Raw genomic sequence first — 19,332 nt, 5'->3', positions numbered from 1 at the left:
TGTGTCCCCCTTTTGCGCCTGAGGTACGGAAGGAAAACTCCGAGCGCCTGTCCTCAAGACCGGCGAGGGCTGCTTGTGTGCGCACTTCCTGCGGGTGGAGAGTGGGATCCCCTGGTGCCTCTTGGAGTAGTCTTTGCATGGTTGCTAGGTCTCGTCAGAGTGCTCTCCTCCTCTTAGCTCTGCTGCCTGGCCTGTAGGGTTGCCTCCTCGCAGATCTTGCTCGACTCGGCAAGGACCTCTACAACCTCCTCCGTGATCCGGTTCCTCCTGTCCCACTCCCTAGTCCAAAGCTACTTAATTTGCCTCCTCACCTCCTCCCTCCTATAGATCAAGTCAAGGATCCGACAGGATCGCATGTCAAGGGCTGAAACTAGAGCATCAAGTGTGAGAAGAACTGGGCAATGATCAGACAAGGTGGTGCCAGCCAACTGCCCTACCTGGCCTCCTCAAGAGCACCCCCACTCTCCCACATAAAACCGGTCCAGCTGTTCCAAGAGAGCTCCGCCCCAGCCGCCTGTATCCCCCAGCAACCTCTTCCTCCTGTGAAAAGCTGGGTCCCGCCAAACATCACATGCTCTTGTGCAAGGAAGAAGACTTCCCATGCCTCCTGCTCCTCCCTTGCCATACCCTTGTAATCTCTGCATCTTCCCTGCTGGTCCTCTAGGGCTTCTAGGTTGTTGAAGTCTCCTCCAATAATCCAAGAGTCCATCTCTGGAAGTCTTGCTGCAATCTCCATCCAGAACCTCTTGCGTGCCCTGACCTCCGTAGGAGCGTAGACATTGAGGACTCCAAGGCATGAGTCCCCCATATCCAATCTGATCCATAGGACCCTCCCTTCCACAATCGTCCCGTGGTCACGCACACAGGTAGTAAGCCTCGAGCCAATAGAGATGCATATGCCTCCACTCCTGCCGTGGGCACCGATGGAGTACTCCTATTAGGGGTGTGAGCTGCCTGGAAGTACCTTCCCTACCCGATGGGCCTGGGCGGGGGTGAGCTTGTGCTCCTGCAGAAGTAAGATGTCGATCCATCTGGCAAGGGCAGGTTGCAACTCTTGCCGAACAATCAACTTCCGGGAACCACGTGTCCCATTGTAGTGGAGGCTATTCACATTCCAAGATGCTAGATGTACACTCATAGGGAAACCTGTGACTGATCGAACAGACATCTATTCGGTGTGGAAGCTGCTGATGAAGAAAAAGAGCTATGGGGCATACAAATGCGGTTTGCCGCACGCCTGGAAGGTGAGCTCCATTCCCTTATGGTGGCTCTCGGGCGAACCATGGAGGTAATAGATGCTCCATGTGGTACCACTAGGGCATCTATCAGCCAGGCTGAGAGGCGTGACTCTGTACACTGGTAGAAGTGGGCAACTTGTGCGAAGGGCCACTCAATCACATGCATCGGTGCTCTCCATTGTGGAGGGGCTCGAAAAATAATGCTCAAATGTGGGACCTCGGCTCCAACCCACCAGTTAATGTCCATTATGCACCCTGGCCACTACTAGAAAAAGAGTGCTAGTTCTCCTCCCATCCACTGGGAAAAGTGGTCTACAACCTGGCCCTTCACCTCCTCCTCTATCTGTGTCATCATCCAGGCTCTTGAATGAGAGGTCTGAAGCAAGAAAGCATAGTTTGGTCCGTTTGGTGGTATTAGTAAATGGACCTTCCCACTCCTAGACTTGCGGACCATGAAGATCCCCACCTCTAGAGGTAGCGGAAACTCTCCACACTCCGCAACTCTCAAGTAGGACCACGAACCATTGCGGAAGAACTCCTATGGTAACAACTGCGCCTGCCTAGGGAAAGTGTGGAGGGCAGCTAGGTCAAATGAGCTAGTGGCTGTGGGGTAGGGGGGGCTAGGTTGCTAGTGAGGAAAAGATATAGGTGTGTGAGGCTTGTCACTCCCTGTGGGAAAAGGGGAGGGGGAAGTCACATGTACTGGGTGAGGATCAAGGGGACTGATCGGCAGGGGGCGAGGGGAGTCACATGTACTAGGTGAGGATCAAGGGGACTGATCGGTAGGGGAGATGGTGGGAAGGCGGTAGATCAAGGGATGGTAGGGTGATTGGAGGTAGGAGGCGGATGTTGGGGGGGGGGGGGGGGGGGGGGGGCGGCGGGTGGCCCTGGAAGGGGGAGGTTGTGGGATAGGGTTAGGGGGGGGATCCATGAGGAGGGGGTGGGTGTGGGGGCTGTGGGATCTTGGGTGTGGTAGCCTGTGACGCCTCTGTGGGTGGTGGAGATGGAGGTCTGTGATCCTACTAGGTGGGACGAACTCGGGGGTGTTGCAAGGTGCTCTATTGGGGGTCCCTCGCTTGCCCTCCTGCTCTCTACTGCCGTGGTTGAGTCTGAGGGGCTGGTTTAGGGCCCCCTCGCCGTCTCCCTCTCTGTCGTCGTTGGACCCGCGTAAAACCGTCAACATCCACCTGCGGGCCTATCGACGAAGCCGCCTTGGCTCTGAAGCGCATGCAATATGCTGCCTGATGCCCAAAGTCATGGCATCACAAGCACTGCCCTCTCTACCCAGTCACAATAACCTGCTACCTGAAGGAGTGTTTGCCTGTCTCAATCTCTAGAAACTTTGGTATGTTTTTTGTATCTTTCACAGCCACCCGTACCTTTGGGACTCCTCCAGCTATCATTGCATTCGTGAAGGAGGCAGGCAGAACTGTGCCGAAGAGCTGTCCAAAGTCCACCACTAACTGACGATACTCTACCACTAGTCCGGGGAATAGTAGGGTGACCTCGTTTCTAAGAAACCTATTGTGGAGTGTGAATTCCTCCACTCTGAAGCCACTATACCAGGGAACTATATAGATGACCCCCTTCGTGGAGACATAAGGTGAGCTATCCAATAGCTCAATGGGCTGCGTTCGCGGGGGTGAGTCGAACCATGAACATCCCTTGACCCATGAGAACTGCCTCCGCAATCTACGTTGTGCCAATGCGTAGCATGTCCTACAACCTGACCAAAGATTGTTGTTTCTTTCAGTTCCAGATCTGTGGTGGCACAGACGGCTAAGAGCTGCTCCTTAGAAAGGATGATGCGCAAGGTGTTTGACTGGGAGGCACTCGCAGAATGCACTGGCGTCTGACCAGAGGTTTCCATTGTGCATCCCTATTGAGGACCTACCGATAACGCTGCTGCGCTACCAGGGGAGGGGGGGGGGGGGGGGAGAGAGAGAGAGAGAGAGAGGAGAGGGGGATCGAGGGGCAGCTTGGAGATGAGGCGAGGTTGTGTGGTAGGTGGAGGGGCGATGGTGAAAGAAGGGGGTGGGGGGTTCGGCAGATGTGCTGATTTTTGGCAGTGGAATGGGGTGCTTCGAACAGGATCAGCACGGGGGGACCTTCAAGACAGGGCCGCAAGGCGAGGGCAGGCGCAAGAAGGGGTCAGCATGGGGAAGGGCCCTTCGAACAAGGCCGCATGGCGAGGGAGGCGAGGCAGCTCGAGGGCCTGACAGCAGTGGGTTGGGGGGGGGGGGGGGGGGGGGGGGGGGGTCGAAGGCGAAGTGCGCCACGGTGGTGACGGGTGGAAGGAGCTGGGGAAAATGGGGGCACGATGGCGGGCTCTCGGCACACATAGAGAGGGGTCACTGACTTTTCCAATACTACACGACCGAGTATGGCACATACCTCTACTACTGTCACACAACCTACAGGAATACATCATCATTGGGCTTGATTTTCTATAGGTGTCCCTTTGGATAGAGCAGTGGCACTCAGCCGTTCTAGGCGCCCATGTCCACTAGAACAAAGGCCTAGACATCCACAACATAGACAAATTAGAGTCATCATTGGGTACCACAAGAGACAGATGCTAAGACGCCTCAGCCATGCAGAGATACATCTCCCTAGAGGATAGACATCTCATTGATGGAAAGCTTCCTTTTTCTACTTTTACTTTCAGATCATTGACATGTTTTCTTTACAAGACACTATTTCACTTTTCAGTCTTATAGGCATGTTTTTCATCTTCTCATTCTAGCCATCATTATAGGCCTTTTAGAGATGTTAATATACTGTCTGTGTGTGTGTGTGTGTGTGTGTTATATCACAAAGCCATGGATATATGGGACTCGTTTGCACTGGCTTCAAGGCTAAATATTAATACAACTAAATCTACTTTCATTTATAGGACGGGACTTGCTAGCTCTTAGTTGGCAAGGGGGGTGGTAACTTAGGGCACAATTACAAGCCACTTCGGCTATCTGTTGGGAATGAATGTTGTCTAAGAAATCACTTCATTGAATATCCACACACATTGTTGACAAATTTAGCTATTGGAAATCACAAGCCTGGCCTTTTATGGCCTTTTAACATATGTCTCAAGGTTGCTCAGACTATCAGTTGCCCATGATTTCATATCACTTGTCATTGCTTCCTTGGTCAAAGACCAGTTTGTGAGATTCATTTCAGGTTTTGGAAGGATCTACACATTCTAACATTTCTTGGATTTCCTAAAATCAAATCTGTACACCTAAAAGAATGGGGGACAGAGTATGGTAACTGTGAAACATGTTTCCTTGAGATATGAAACGCATGTTTCACTAATGAGACATTCAATATGCAACCTTTCACCTGCCCATTTCAGTCTGAATCAAAAAAATAAAAATCATATTAAAATATTGTATAGTATATGCATTTTAAATGTGTTATTTTGCCGTTTCATGCGGCATTTCATTTAGAGCCTACCCAAGGGTGAAAAGATTCGTGCTAAAATGCAAGTTTTGAGGATGAAAACAGTTAGCAAGTTGAAGTGGTTCCACATGGCCATATTGTGTGGCATCTAGGTTATCCTTTGGGCATTGACGTTCTACCTAAACAATTGCTCCAATGAATCCCTTAGAAGCCGGAAGCTAAGTTTCTTTATTGGAAATCTCACACCTGGCCATTTCATGTGCACCTCAAAGTGGCACAAACTATCATGCTGCCCATGCTTACCTATTTTTTGCCTCTTTTGCCTTGGGCCAAGAGTAGTTTGAACTAGCTTGCCAAGCATATCCATTTCATGCTATTGAGAAAAGATTCTATGCATGCTGGTCTCTAAGATTTCTTGGAGCCATGTCTATACTCCCAAAAGCATGGGTGGTAGGGATGTTTTGGATGTTGAGATTCACATGGTTGCTCTCCACTTGTCACTATTTCAAGCCATATGTGATGGTCATCAGCCTTGGGCTTCTATTATCTGCTTTTTTCTTGAAGACCAAGGACTTGTGCATGGCAATGCTAAAATTTTGGGTTCATGGTGGCATATACTCAACACTGACTCCCAACTTTTGATTCTTTTGTCAGTTCTAGTGACCCACTGGCATCCTCAAGGAAGGGTGTCCTTCAAAAGGTGAATTAGCATCCAACTAAGGATCAACTACGGGCTGATTCCTTGCAAATTATTTTTTGGCTATGTTTCTCATGCTCTCTTGGGAAGGGAAACAAAATTATTGGACCAAGTTCAATTAGATGACACGTTTGGGCTTGGTCTCTATTGCAGATGCGATTTTATCAGCTCGCAATGTGCTGATGTCTTTCTGCACAGCCAAATGGTTTTTGCAGATCCCTCCAAGTGGATATTGTGACTTATGAGGAAAGATCCCAATGCAGTTGCAAGACTGGCAGCCCTTCCCAACCCTTGATTCTGAACATCCTTGCCTTGGAATCTTGTGGACCGCTTGAGTCTAGATGGTGTTTCAGTTAACTAGATATATCACCTTTTGATCAGAGATTGGCATCAGCTGGTGACCAAAGCCAATGTTGTTTGGGGTCTGCATAAAAGTAAGGCATGGTGGAAATTGACTATTATGGAAGGGTGGCTTAATAACACTCCATTCAAATGCAAGGTTTTTCTTTGGAGAGTGATGATAGGTGGCCAGCCCCTCACTTCCCTGGTGTTGTATTTCAAATGGCCATTGTTTCTTTTATACCACTATAGGCAGGAAAATGTGGTCCCTTCTATCCGACATTTGGAGAGCTATGGTGCAACCTTTGTTGCGTCCCTCTGATTGGGTCTTTGGTAAGGCAAAATATCCCACTCTTGCACAACCACATATGAAGATTATGTTTCCTTTTCTTAGATTTTGGGGCTGTAGGCACAACTAGGCCACCCAGAATGCCTTTGTCTTTGATTCTACCTCCAGGGTTCAAAGTCATATTGCTAGGCCCAAGGGTCTTCTCCATTGGCAGCTGGATCTTATTCAGCACGATGGTCTTCTTCCTAGGGAGGATTTAGTTTCTTGGCATGCAACAATTTCTTCTACTACTTTGCCATGAATCTTGTAATTCTCTTATGATTAATATAATTACCGCAAGAGAGAGAGAAAGAAAGAAAGAAAGAAAGATATATTAGTGTCTACATAAGGCCAATGTGGCCTATGAGACAAAATCCAGAGTACATCCATGTCTAATGTCATCTCATCAGTAAGGTAAAGATAACATTACAAATAAGTGGGTGGCCTATGAAACAATACTGAAAATATACTAAAAATAACTATACGATGGGACTATACTAGGGTTGAACCATGTGTAGTGTTGTTTCATTGATAGAAAAGGAAAGGAAAGGAAAGGAGAAACAAATCTGACAGAGCCATGTACAAAAGTGTGGTGAAGACTATGGGCTGTAGTTGATATCAAGATCTGCACATGATCTCAGTTATGATGCGGTCCCTAGCTGCTTCATTGATATGCCTGGTTGTGAGTCTTCAGTGTCTCGTGATAATGACTCTAATCTGACTATGGTGTGGCCTCCTCGGACGTGGTCCTGGTAGACGGAGTCGTCGTGCTCGACGAAGGGAAATGTCTCTATCCAATGTGACTCCACGGAGTGGCCTGTAAGGTGTCTGGTAGGGTGGCTCTGTCTCTGCTAGGCTGGTAGTGTCAATAGGGTCGGCTCTGTAGAAAAAGTCTGTCACTGCTCTTTGTGTGTGTCCTTCGAGATGAGCTGGCCTCTTGTCTCGCAGTAGTGCAGTTCGGCGCCTCTCGAGCTCCAGGAGGAAAAGGCCTATTAATGTCTCTAAAAGGCCAGAGTGGCCTACGAGACCATAACCAATACAACTAGTATCATCATCTCTCATAAGATAAGAAGAGATAAAATTTATGTGTAAGTTTACATGGTATATTGGAATGAGAAGTATGGAAACTGAAAAAGTTGGAAAAAACCAAGTTTAAAAAGATCAAGAGTGTAGAGTATCTCCCCCTCAGTCTATGGAATCCACCAAGACTCTGCAAGCTATCTCCGACTGAGTCACCGTGCCAATCTGCTTCTGTAACGAGCAATCGTGATGCGAATGTGGCGCATATGGGCACGCCTATGTTGCCGAGTAGGTACTCTAGGGCGTCGTGCTTTGCGTAGCATTGTAGCTCTGTCAACTGTGATTCCTCCTGATGCTGTCTCTCGGCAACGCCTATCACTAGGAGATGTAGTGTCTGGGGTGGTCGCGGCTGGGGGTTCAGCTACGCTGAAGTAGTCCGTAACTGCTCTCTAGAGGGGTGGATAATGCTGGGGTCGCCTCCTATCCCATAACAATAATGCTTTGCGTTGTTGGAGCTCTAGTAAGAAAAGGCCCAAATATCTTTGGTCCTCATAGTCCATCACCCGTCTTAGTGGTCCAAAGCCCTCCTTAAAGAGGCAATGATAGCAACCACAAATATCATAGTATACAATACATCTACAAATGTGGTGCTCCTCCATCTCTGGCTCCCATCCACAACACTGGCACATCCACTCATTGGCTGCAATATGGCTCCATCAACATGTCTCAATCATCAATTGATGCAATGAGGTGCGGATCTGACTAATAGCAGCTCAGAGTCCGTGGGAAATGTGAGCATCCATGTATCTCGGCGTCTCTATGAAACCGTCCAATCACGATTAGTACGGTCTCATATTTTCTGCCCTTACTTCCTTGGACCAAGAAGTCGCTCTTGGAATTGGTGCAATCCATCCACTTTATGTTGTGCAAAAAGAAAGGGAATCATTTGGGCTAGATATGGATTTCTTAGCAACATGTTACTACTCCAAAACGGTTGGGGGGAGCAACTTTCTTGGATGTCAATCTCCATAAGATAGCTCTAAGAATGGCACTTTTGCAAACCCTATTTGTGCAGAGTCATCCTTGGACTGATATTAGCGAAAAAAAATTTGAGGAGACTAGTATCTCACATGGTCGTACGGTTATCCACGTTTCTTGGTGGCATGGGCTAAATTCCACATGGCCTCTTAAGCTTTCACAATCCTCACTTACTCATTTGATTGGCTCTTGGCAGGAGATTCTCTACTTGACAATTTGGCATCCTCCTCATCTCCAAAAGGAGGCAACTGTGGAAGTCCAATATTCCTTACCAAGAAAAAGTTTTTATATGGAGGCTGCTTATTGGGGTTCTTCCCATTGGGGATGTGCTATGTGCTCGCAAGATCTCATGGGTCAACGTATCTTTTACACTACATGTGATGAGATGCCGATTCATCTATTCATCTCTTGCCCTGTAGGAGACAGATTTGCAGCTTTGCTGCCCATGTGTGGATCTCCATGACTCGCCAGCAAACACCCATCCATTCTTAGGTCTTGGGCAAGATGCCTTTTTAGTCCACTCTCTAGTCAGATCATCCTTGCCTCTTCCATTTTCTCAGATGGACAGCTCTCTAGCACATTCGGTGGACCTGTAATGCCTTCAGTATCCATGGGCATGTAGCCCGTATTTGAGGATTGCTGTTATGGCAGATCTCTCAATAGTTTCAGCAGACCTGGTCATCCCTGATGCAGCTGCTCCTTGGCTGGATATTGTTTGCTCTACTTCTATTGTGCCACCTACATCATATTTGTGTGCTATGTTTTGGTAGCCTTTTAGCTTGTAATTGCTGGTATTTTCATGGGTTTTTATGGCTGGTCAGAAGGCCTGATGTAGATACTTTCATTTAACTTAAGCTTCTTCACGAAAAAAAGAGCCATATCAACATTTGCTAATGACGAAACTGACCCATGAGACTGGAATGATAAGTACAGTGATCCATGGTATGTCTCATCATAGATAAACAAAGCTAATATAAAAATATTGGATGGAACATGGATTGACGACCTTACTTTCATAAATCAGTATGATGATCCCTTCTTAATTTTCTTAGAACTGGATGGCACTGAACTTTTTTCTTTCATAAATTTAAAGATGGTTCATCCTCTTTTTTCCTAAGGAAAGAGAAATCTATCGGAAAGAGCTATCTGTGTAAGCATACAAGATAAAATATGGTCCCTCAAATCCAGGGCTCACAGCATGCATTCACAAGCAATGGGACTTCAATGATAAAAGATGGTCCCTCAAATTGAGGGCTTCTGTCAATCGATAGAACAATGGACTTCATAATCCTAAACTCTGTATAATGTGAAATCTTTGGAACCTACTTTTAAGTCCCCCACTTTTATTGTTCTTAAGCTGCAGTGAAGGGTCCGCTGCCTGACATTTCACAGAGGCATGGAGTACTATACCAGCTATGTGTCTATTGGCCATGATTTTTGTACTAAAACGTTAAAGTATAATCAGATATCCAATAGATTAAGCTTTCAAGTATTTATACCCCCTTACAGGAAAAACTTGCTTGAGAACTGTTTGAAGTGATTGCATATCATCTGTTTAGGAATTACCTTATACACTTCAACAAATGGAAAGTCCAATGGATTACTATCCTCCCTTGTCAACTCAATTAAATGCCTGGATCAAAAATTTAAAACAAGTAATCCATTAAAATTTGTCAAAGTTAAAAACAGGTACCTTAAATTTTCTAGTGCCACTGCAATCTGTAAGTAAAAGATTATCTGAACTTTTAATAAATAAGTAAAAGATACTTTGTGGAAAAGTCACAATCTGGATAATAATCACCATTAAAATCAGGAAGATGTATAACATAGAGCATCATTGCACTGCACCAAAATTCTCAAATTCACCTATCAAGAACTGTCAAAACTGTTTCCACGTAAACATTAAGTACTTCTCCTCTAATTTTGATGCTCCAGCACCTTGACATCAAGAAACTCAAGAAAGATTCATAAGATCAGCTTTCACTGAACACTCTTTCCAATTTTTTCTTACATAGGTCTCTCCTTTACGTGTGTTATGATTATTGTGTTAAAACACCAAAAGAACTTCTGGCTGCCACATAAGCCCAAACTGAATACCAATGGTGAGCCTCAGGTTAAGGTCACCTAATCGTTCTAGTGCCTATTCAGGTCACTAACTTGTCCTTGTCAATCAAACCTGCTGTGCCTAGAGCAGAGACTTGTCAAAGGATTAGTCCATGAATCCTTGCAGTACAAGATCAAATCCCCAATGCAGAATCAAAGACAAAGGCATTGTGTTGGACATGAGGGCCCAAGCAATCATCTCTCATCACAAGAAGATGTTCAAAAGGCGGCTCACTTCAACAGATGGCATTTAAGCCATGATCGGTTCAGGATCCAATCAAAGTCCAATCTTCCAACTTGCGGAATCCTCAAACTGGGGAAGTAATGCCTGATGAATGACAAGGATGCCAGAGGGTGGTGATGGCCCAGATTCTGGTGTAAGGCAATGACAGTGGTGATGTGAGGTGAAGATGGGATCATGAGGGATGCTACATTGGATGTGGCAGGACAGTACAGGATCTTACTTAACAATAGTTAGCATTTGGAATCTGTTTGAAAGAATATGAAGCTGCAGGTTCAAACAGTATTGCTGTATATAAATCCAACAGCCATCTCATGACTGCTAGCAGCTGCAGGTGTGTATGTTCAAAGTGATCAGGTGTTGCAAAGACATGTGAAAGAAAGCAAGAAGTGCACACACTTCCCTTTCTTTCAGATAAAAAAATGAAACAGTTAATAAATCCATCTGGACAAAATAACCCAAGTCAACATACAAAATTAGCCCTGTAAGGGACTCCCAAAAAAGAAAAAAACGATGAAAAGGAAATATATTACAAAGCCCAGCTGAGCAAACTTCTTTAACCAATGGAACAAGAATTTAATTATTTTCCTGTTGTAACATAATAAGCACATCCATTGTGAATGCTGAGCAATCCTTTTCAAGTCGTAGAATTGAACTCAAACACCTAAACTGTTGCAATAAATATCCCTACCAAAACCATTTAGCTGCGACTCAGATGTATGTACAACAAAATTTCTCAGCATATTTACCAGAGGTATGCTAGTCGTGAACATTCTTTGACAAGTATCAAATGCAAAAGGCCATCTGCAAGGTGTGCAGTAGCTGCTACACCATTTGGTGCTTTATCATTTCGACATGAAATGACTGCTGCTCCCACACTGATGAAGGAGCCCTTCAAGTGCTTCCACCTTGGTGCCTTTTGAGGAGGAAGTGATGAATCAGGTGAATTGCCTGCCTCAGAATAGTCATTTCCCTTGGCGCATGTACCACAATTAGCACGGCAAATCATGTTACTCAATCCATCTTTTAACATCTTTCTATTCCACAGAGATCTTTCAAATAAGCATTTGGAAACTGTAGTAGGTTTGTTTGTGCTGTCTGGAATTTCTACATAAGAAACTTCAGCTTCATATAACCTGCCAGTTTCAATCGCTGTTCAGTTACTGAATCACTACAGATGAAGCACTACACCAAGGATTAAGAGCTGGAAGTCAAATGCATTCCTATAAACTAAGAATCTCATGATATACTTGTGCTGCAGAAAAACTTTGGTTCCTGCATAGTCATATCTCAGAGGTCCCATCCAGCGACTTGGTTCGCTCTGCTTTATGACATCACCATAAAAGCCATACCTGCAAAAAGCAAGGAAGATTCATTTGTTCCTTAATACATCAGAAAGAAAGTATAAGTCTTGGACTGGCATCCATTCTTTCTGGAATCATAAAAGTGTCTTCAGAATCAGTTGGCTACACTTACCCAGCAAAAGATGCAGCATAGCGTATACGCGGTCGTTCTGTAACAGTGACAGTTGAGCTTTTCCAGCCAACCAGTCGCACAACATCCAGTGGCATACTTTCCCCAAGAATAATATGAAGAGCAGATGTAGATGCATTTCGGGACCCTGTGGTACTGTTCATGAAATATCCCATAGTATGAGTTATTTGATATGATCCACAAAAATATCATCCACAACAAGTTTGGGCCTCTTAAGAAACTTTGCTTTCTTGCACTCGTTTATCCAGCTGCAAAGGTTCATTTCAATGTACTATTACCCACATCCCATCGGCATACATTTATCCAAAAAATGTAACACATATAAGTCTGGGCTAAGTTGGACCATTCATCATTAATTATGCCACTGAGCTATATTATACTTTTCAAAGTAGTGAACCTTTAGATACTAGAAAAAGACAAAATGGTATAGGATAAGAGATGGATCACAAAGAAAGCTAATAAAGTTTCGTTGATTCATGACAATGCAGCTAAGTGGCGTGATCGCCTACTTCATTTATGGAAGTCAAAGCTTCCCTATCAAGAAAATTTTATTATCTGGAGGCTTCTCATTGGGGTGTGCCCACTTGCAATGTGTTGCGAGCTTGCAAGATATCCCATGGCGAACATATTTTTTGTACTACTTGTGATGAGACACTTGTGCATCTTTTCATTTCTTGCCTGGTTGCCAGATAGGTTTGGGACTTCCATCTCCAAAGTGTGGACCTTGCTAACAGGTCAGAAAATGCCTATCACTTTTTGGGTCTTAGGCAAGTTGCTGTCCATGCCCACGTTGCAGTCTCATCATCCTTGCCTCTTTCAGTTCATGTGATGGACTGGTCTTTGGCACATTTGGTGGACTCACAATGCTTTTATCTTTGATTCAGCCTTGGGTATCCATGGTCTCGTGGGTCATGTGCGAGCCTTGCTTCTATGGCAGATTTTTTCCATGATTTCAGCTGGCGTCATAATTGGAGAAGTGGCTGCTCAATGGAGGAACCATCAACATCTATGATAGTAGAGGCCTACCAAGGAAATTCGACATCTCCTCTAGAAAGCAGTTTGAAGAATGATCTCAAGAAGATGAAGACTATGAAGAAAGTTCTGAAGACGACACAGAAGGAAGATTTAGATAGTGATTCTAATTTTGAGTTATCATCTTTGTCTGTAGAGGCTTTTCAGTTAGGTAAATATGAAAAGTTGCAATTTTCTTATAACATATAATAAGAAAACGTTAAGATTTTTTATTATAAGCAAGAAAATTAAACAAAGTGTGGAAAAGAGAAGAAAGATTCTGATAATAAAAATAACTGCATGGAAATTTTTTTAGAAAGAGGAAAAGACTTGTTCTTTTTGTTAAAAGATGAAGAAACAACAGAAGAGGAAATAATATTTGGAAGAGAGAAGAGTGAGAATTTTTTTGGAGTAAAACACTTATATCACTCAAAATAAGTCCTAGCATATATTTGTATCCACCCAAAAATCTCATTAAGTCATGAAAACTTAATATTGGATACTCGGACTATCTCAAAGACTAGTTCTATGTTCCTAGAAAACCCTATAAAAACTCCCTGCCATGTATCTTTATATAAATGTAAAAAACCCCTAGTGTTTTTCCAGATTTTGGAGACTATTAATTTTTGCCTACTTGGTCTATTGTCTCTCACTTCCTCTAGAATTTGCCTATTTAAGGCAGCCCTGTCCTTAGCACACATACACTGTACAGCTTTTACTACATTTGATCTTAAATTGGTTGGCATTTACTCTTTGTGCTGCCTAGCTATGAGGATATCTTGGTGGCTCACTTCAGTATTCATAGTTTATCAACGAGGAAGCATGGTAATACTTGCTATGATTACAGCTACTATTTCAGCTGTTGAGCTATGAACTTGAAAAACATATTAAATAACTGATATTTTTTGGAATACAAGCCATCAGAAGCTTATGTTGTAAATCTCTTGTTTCAATTAGCTGCAACAGTGAGCTCCATAGAAAGGCATTAGAAAACAGGGTAAAACCTTCATATTGTCACTTTGCAGGAGTTCCTTTCTAGCAGTTTTCAAGAGAATTGAATGGAACTATGAGAAACAGAGAAAACTTAGAAAAACCACAGCTACATATAGTAAGAACATAGACCATTTGACGTTAAATCATCTTGAGTTTCAAAATGAATACTGTGAAACATAAATGACAGGAAAAGCAGAACTGCTCACCTGACAGCTACTGAATCAGTCGATCCTGCAGGAATAATGCCCAGTCTGAACTTGTCATTTGGGAACAAATACTCTTGATTTGAATAACCTTCCTTGTGTCTATCTGCAAAAAAGAAACCGACAAATTAAGATGATCTTTAAGAAATACTGTACCGTGTTGACCCAGTTACAACTATCAAATTAATTATCTGTGAATGCTTGGGTGAATAACATAACAAAAGTGAAGGCTCGGGATCTTTACAGTTATTTTCTCTTCCATTGATGCACTCATCAGCTAAAGATGGAATAACAAATCCCCCATCATTGAACTCAAAAGCTTCAGAATGATCATTACAGTTGGCCAGGGCAGAAGATGAAATTTTACTCATGTTAATAGATCCATCTGCATCATTGTTTGATCTGGACAGAAGTGTATAAACAGTTTTGTCTGACTTTGCCAGACTTCCACACTCAGTTGGAGTCTCCAACAGTGGGCATAAATCTGTTGACACTGATAACGCTGACAGATTTGAGTCCTCAATGTCTTCACCTGTCATCTGTTTGTTCTTCTTGGTGTCAATTTTTGAGGTCAGCTCATGGGGTCCACTACCAAGGTTACTGCCTTCATTTGACTCCACAAAATTTTGCGGTTTTGAAGGGTACTGTGGTCTATGGCGCCGCAACAGAAGGCCATTCAACACCTCATTGAAAATTCCATCACCACCCTAAAAGGAGATCATCTGAGAAATTCAGATAAATAACATGCATTACAAAAAACAACGTTGTTGAATCAAAATCTATCACTGAAATCTTGATTTGAAAATCTCTCCATCTTATTGAAATCTCCCATTCTTGTAATGTCAAACTCACAGACAGAGTTAAAAATGAAGTGGCCATAGTTGTAAAAGATAAGCACGTGACAGTTGAGTGTGCTTAATGACAATAGTAACAGCATTCAACAGAAAAGTGCTTTAGCACAGTACAAGTACTTTTTTTATAACATTTTAGGTGTGTGTGCCTGACCTTCAAAGGACACATATATGGCAATGTCACCATAGTAAATCAAGGATATACCCTGAATTCCTTCATTTATTTGGCATCATTTTACAGAAACCTAGTTAAATTCTGATCCATGAACAGGATCTGCAATATGATATGATACTTCTTGACATTTCTTTTCATAAAAAAAGCATCACACAGAAAATTCACATGTGTCCAGCATACTTTCTTTAGCAAGAGAGCATCAGAGGAGAAGATTCACATGTATCCAGCTTAAATACATTGGTTATAACGTTTCAATGAAGTTACAGAGAGGGATTTGATCTTGTCCCTATCTAAATAAGACTCTTTCTGCCATGCTCTCCCAAGCCTTGGAATCCATCGAGCGTGATGCAGGTCCATAGGGCCTCATACTACAGTGTTAGAAAGATGAGAAGCTTCACATGCAGTTCCATAAAAGCACCAGAATGGAGTGGGTCTCTTGCAAAACCACCAGTTCAACAAGTCACTCCATATTCAAAGCATTCCATAAAAATAAATTGTCATGTTTGCCTATTTTAGGGAGTCCTATCGGCAACCCACAATCACATTGTCGTTTCATTTTCAACCAGCCATCCTTCCTCTATTCACTTCTCAGTGCCCTCACTGCCTGTATTTATCGTACCTTGTGCAGAAGGAGAAAATTCACGTGTATCCAGCATACTTAACAATCTTTAGCAAAAAGGAATCAGAGGAGAAAATTCACATGTATGCAGCTGAAATACATTGGTCACAACCCTTTAGTGAAGTTACAGAGCTGGATTTGATCTTGTCCCTATCTTAATAAGAATCTTTCTCCCATGCTCTCCCAAGCCTTGGAATCTATCCAAGTATTATGCAGGTCCATAGGGCCCCATACTAAAGTGTTAGAAACAGTTGAGAAGCTTTGCACCCAGTTCCATGAAAGCAGTGGAATGGAGCGGGTCACTTGCAGAACCAGCTCAGCAAGTCACTCCATGTTCGAAGCATTCCATAAAAGTAAATTGTCATGTTTGCCTATTTTAGGGAAACTTATCATTATGGCAATCCACAATCACATTGTCATTTCATTTTTAACCAGCCATCCTGCCTGGTTTCACTTCCCAGAGCCCTCACTGCCTGGATGTATCATGCCTTGTGCAGAAGCTAGCCATTGTATTTAGGCATCTTCATCATTTACCCTTAATGGTTCATCGCCTTTAATGCCATCAGTGTTTGCCAGCATTTGCTTGGTTTCATCCTCCTTCTGCATGCATCTAACATGATATAATTACCAGAACTTGCCTTCTGAATGCTGTCATTCCGTAAATTTTACTGTGCCATTGCTGCATTTACATCAACATGGTTGGGTTTTTCATCCCCATAGCTTTGCCTAGCTTCTAGGTGACCAAATTCTGCCTGGAACAAGTGCCGTTCAGCCTTCCTCACAAGAGAAAGACTGCCTTTTGCTGCAGCCATCTGCATTCCAGCTGTAGCTCCTCATCCCTAAACTCAAATTGGCAACAATTTTCAGTCATCCAGGCCTGCAAACATGCACTTCAGTTGTGATTAAGCTGTCCCAATTTGTTATTTTGACTGGCAGAAGGTTCCCATCAACAAGGCAAATGCATTCTGCATTGGATTGCTGCTGGTGACATCAACCTTTCAGCTTCAGAGGAACAGCCTCACTTCTGCCCATTTCCATCTATACAAATAGTTTTCCTCATCTTCCTTTTCAAGCACTGATGATCTATGTTCCTGTTATTCCTAACCTCCCAAGGTCCTAAAAATTGGATGGATACAACTATTGCCACTCAAATGTGAAGACCAAGGTCATCCTCAGGACCTCAACTTGTGTGAGTTGGTCACCAAGCCTACTTGTTGGCCTAAAAATTCAACAATGATGGCAAGTCTCTCAAGAAGGCATCATTTTCGTATTAAATCAATGCTTGAACCATGTCATTTTTTAAGAATTGTATTGATGCTATTTTACAAAGTTCATGTGAGGTAACTTCGCCCAGCCCATGAGATTTGGGATGGAGTTCCCATCTTCCTTCCCCTCAAGAATGTTCTCTATTCTAGTTTGGCCCCTCAGAGTTGCATGACATGTCAGCATGGGAGAAGCTTGGGCCTTATACCATGGTCCTACACCAAGAAGCTTGCCATCATGAGACATCTGGTGGCCATGGTACAATCACCAAAGTCGTTGCTGTTGGTACTACTACCAATGGGAGAGGGAAAAAGAAGGGGGAGAATGGTAAGACAAAAGGCTAAACAGAGACAAATTGGTCTTCCAATAGGAAGTTCCCTTATTGTAGGAGGGGCACTCACAAAGAACCAGCATTGGCAAAGTATCCCCATCTTTTCCCATACATACAAAATCAGTCTTTGTTCATCTTGTGATATGGATTAGACAACTTTATCTCTTTTGAGCTGAATTCGCGTCATGTGGATAGCAAGCTACTCATCACATGACTTACCATAGGGATTAACTAAATGGCTTGCATCATACATTGACCCCATTGGTCATCACTGTGTTAGCAGAAATGTCGATTCATGGTTGAGTTTGTGCATGCTAGTGGGCTAGGGCACCAAGACATTTCCTAGATTATTTAGGCATTGTATTTGGCATTTTTATGACAGATAATTTAGCATTTATTGCTGGCTGACCTGACATCATTTATGGCATTATTTTTGCCTATTTATTAGGTACTCCCCCACAATATATATCATGCATCATCTATCATTCATCATCTAACAGGATTTGGTGGAGGGAGAGGAGCAAGTGCCAGTGCCTTTACACCCGGTGACTCACATTGGTTATATACTATCTCATATCTTGGTATATGGATTACATTTCCCGAGTATCTCTTTGCTTTTGAGTTCTTTGCGCAATGTTCTTTTCTTTTTCTCTTTCCTTTGGCTCTTGTGTTCAATAGTCTATTACAGTAGTTTTCCATGCTTCCATCACTGCATCCACTTCTGACATGGTATCAGATTGCAGGATCATTGTTCCTGCCGCTGTTTTACACTATTTCAGGTCTGAGATTTGACTTTTTGTTTGGTGTTTGGACCTGTTCTTACTGCTGCAACTGGTTTGCAGCCTAAGCGACCATCTTCTGCTAATTTTCTGCCAGTTTTTCTGCTCTTTTCTCAGCGTTCTGCAGTCTACCATCTGCATTTACAGTTTTCTGGGGCTGTTTGCCTGGGGACCTATTATTGACCCTTCCAAATCTGTGTTTTGGGGACAGCAAGCTGAGGCAACCTGTTTCACTGCACGTAAACTGCATTTATTCCAGTTCATGACTGTGTTTTGTCATCAGCATCTACGTTTTGCTTTTTTGCTTTTGTGCAACATTGGCGACACGTTTCAAGCTATTTTCTAGCCGTGTTTGGTCCATCTTTTCATTTTGTGATACACTGCTTAGCTTTAGAGAGGGTTCATGTGCATCCGGTTATTATGTTCTCATCAGTACGCTCTGGTTACTATTGATATTTTCTCTATGTGCTTTCTTTACTGCTTTGAACTTGTGCAATCCTTGTGAGTCTCTATTTTTGGCATACTTTTCTCCCTGAAGATCCCTTGTGTTCCTCTTCTCTATCTCCCTCATCATGGCTCCTCCACAATCTCCTCCTGATGGTTAGCATGCCAACATTATTTACTCATCTACAAGTGTTATGTTGAATACTTCTTGTGTTCAACTTGAGGTCACTGTGAGGATGCTATTGTTGGGTTTGACTCATGCCTACGCACACAAAGGAGTGTCAGTGATCATCAGTAGGACATTGGGGCACTTTTTACTCTCCTTACGAGTGGTTTTATCCCCCAACTTTATTCTCTTTTATTTTATGTGCCTATGTTACACAATTTGGGTACTTATCGTGTTTCACACCTTTCAGATGTGAACACACTAGCAATCCTAAGGTTTAAGGATTGTACTTTGTACTTGCACATTACTCTCTTCAGATTATTACATTGGGAGTCGTGTCCTCACTCTCGTACACTCTTAATTGTCAACTATACTCCCAGCTGAGCTTCGATCTCTATGCATTCTCTCACCTCTCACATTTGGTATCAAAGCAGACCTTCAACTCAGCTGAGCGTGTGACCACCACCAGCTGAGCTCCTCGACTATTGACCACCTGCACTCTCTGACAGCTCATCCTGCACAGCCTACAACTCCTCAACATCACAACCAGTTGTCTTCAATCTGCCACTTGCAACGCCATGTCAGCTGCCAGCTGGCCAG

General features: G+C 43.5%; 1 protein-coding gene across 4 annotated transcripts in view; it reads right to left on the bottom strand.

The window, feature by feature from the left end:
• ACD5 (Diacylglycerol kinase family protein) overlaps positions 1–19,332 on the bottom strand; it is a 135,837-nt gene that overhangs the window by 42,096 nt on the left and 74,409 nt on the right. For all 4 annotated transcript variants that reach the window (XR_015693168.1, XR_015693167.1, XM_087693171.1 and 1 more), the window contains exons 7-12: positions 14,349–14,811; positions 14,108–14,210; positions 11,880–12,032; positions 11,654–11,755; positions 11,153–11,539; positions 9,626–9,692 (exon numbers count right to left, since the gene is read on the bottom strand). Coding sequence is in view for 2 of the 4 variants with exons in the window: in XM_087693171.1 (XP_087549297.1) it covers positions 9,626–9,692; positions 11,153–11,539; positions 11,654–11,755; positions 11,880–12,032; positions 14,108–14,210; positions 14,349–14,811 (1,275 nt within the window). In the remaining 2 variants the exon portion in view is untranslated. The remainder of the gene's footprint in view (positions 1–9,625; positions 9,693–11,152; positions 11,540–11,653; positions 11,756–11,879; positions 12,033–14,107; positions 14,211–14,348; positions 14,812–19,332) is intronic.

This window comes from Lygodium microphyllum, chromosome 14 (genome assembly GCF_053477565.2).
Source record: "Lygodium microphyllum isolate KBCC chromosome 14, Lygodium_microphyllum_v1.1.10, whole genome shotgun sequence".
Classification (NCBI taxonomy): Eukaryota; Viridiplantae; Streptophyta; class Polypodiopsida; order Schizaeales; family Lygodiaceae; genus Lygodium; species Lygodium microphyllum.
Note: the sequence above shows the minus strand (reverse complement) of the source record. Positions and strands in the feature narration are given on the sequence as shown.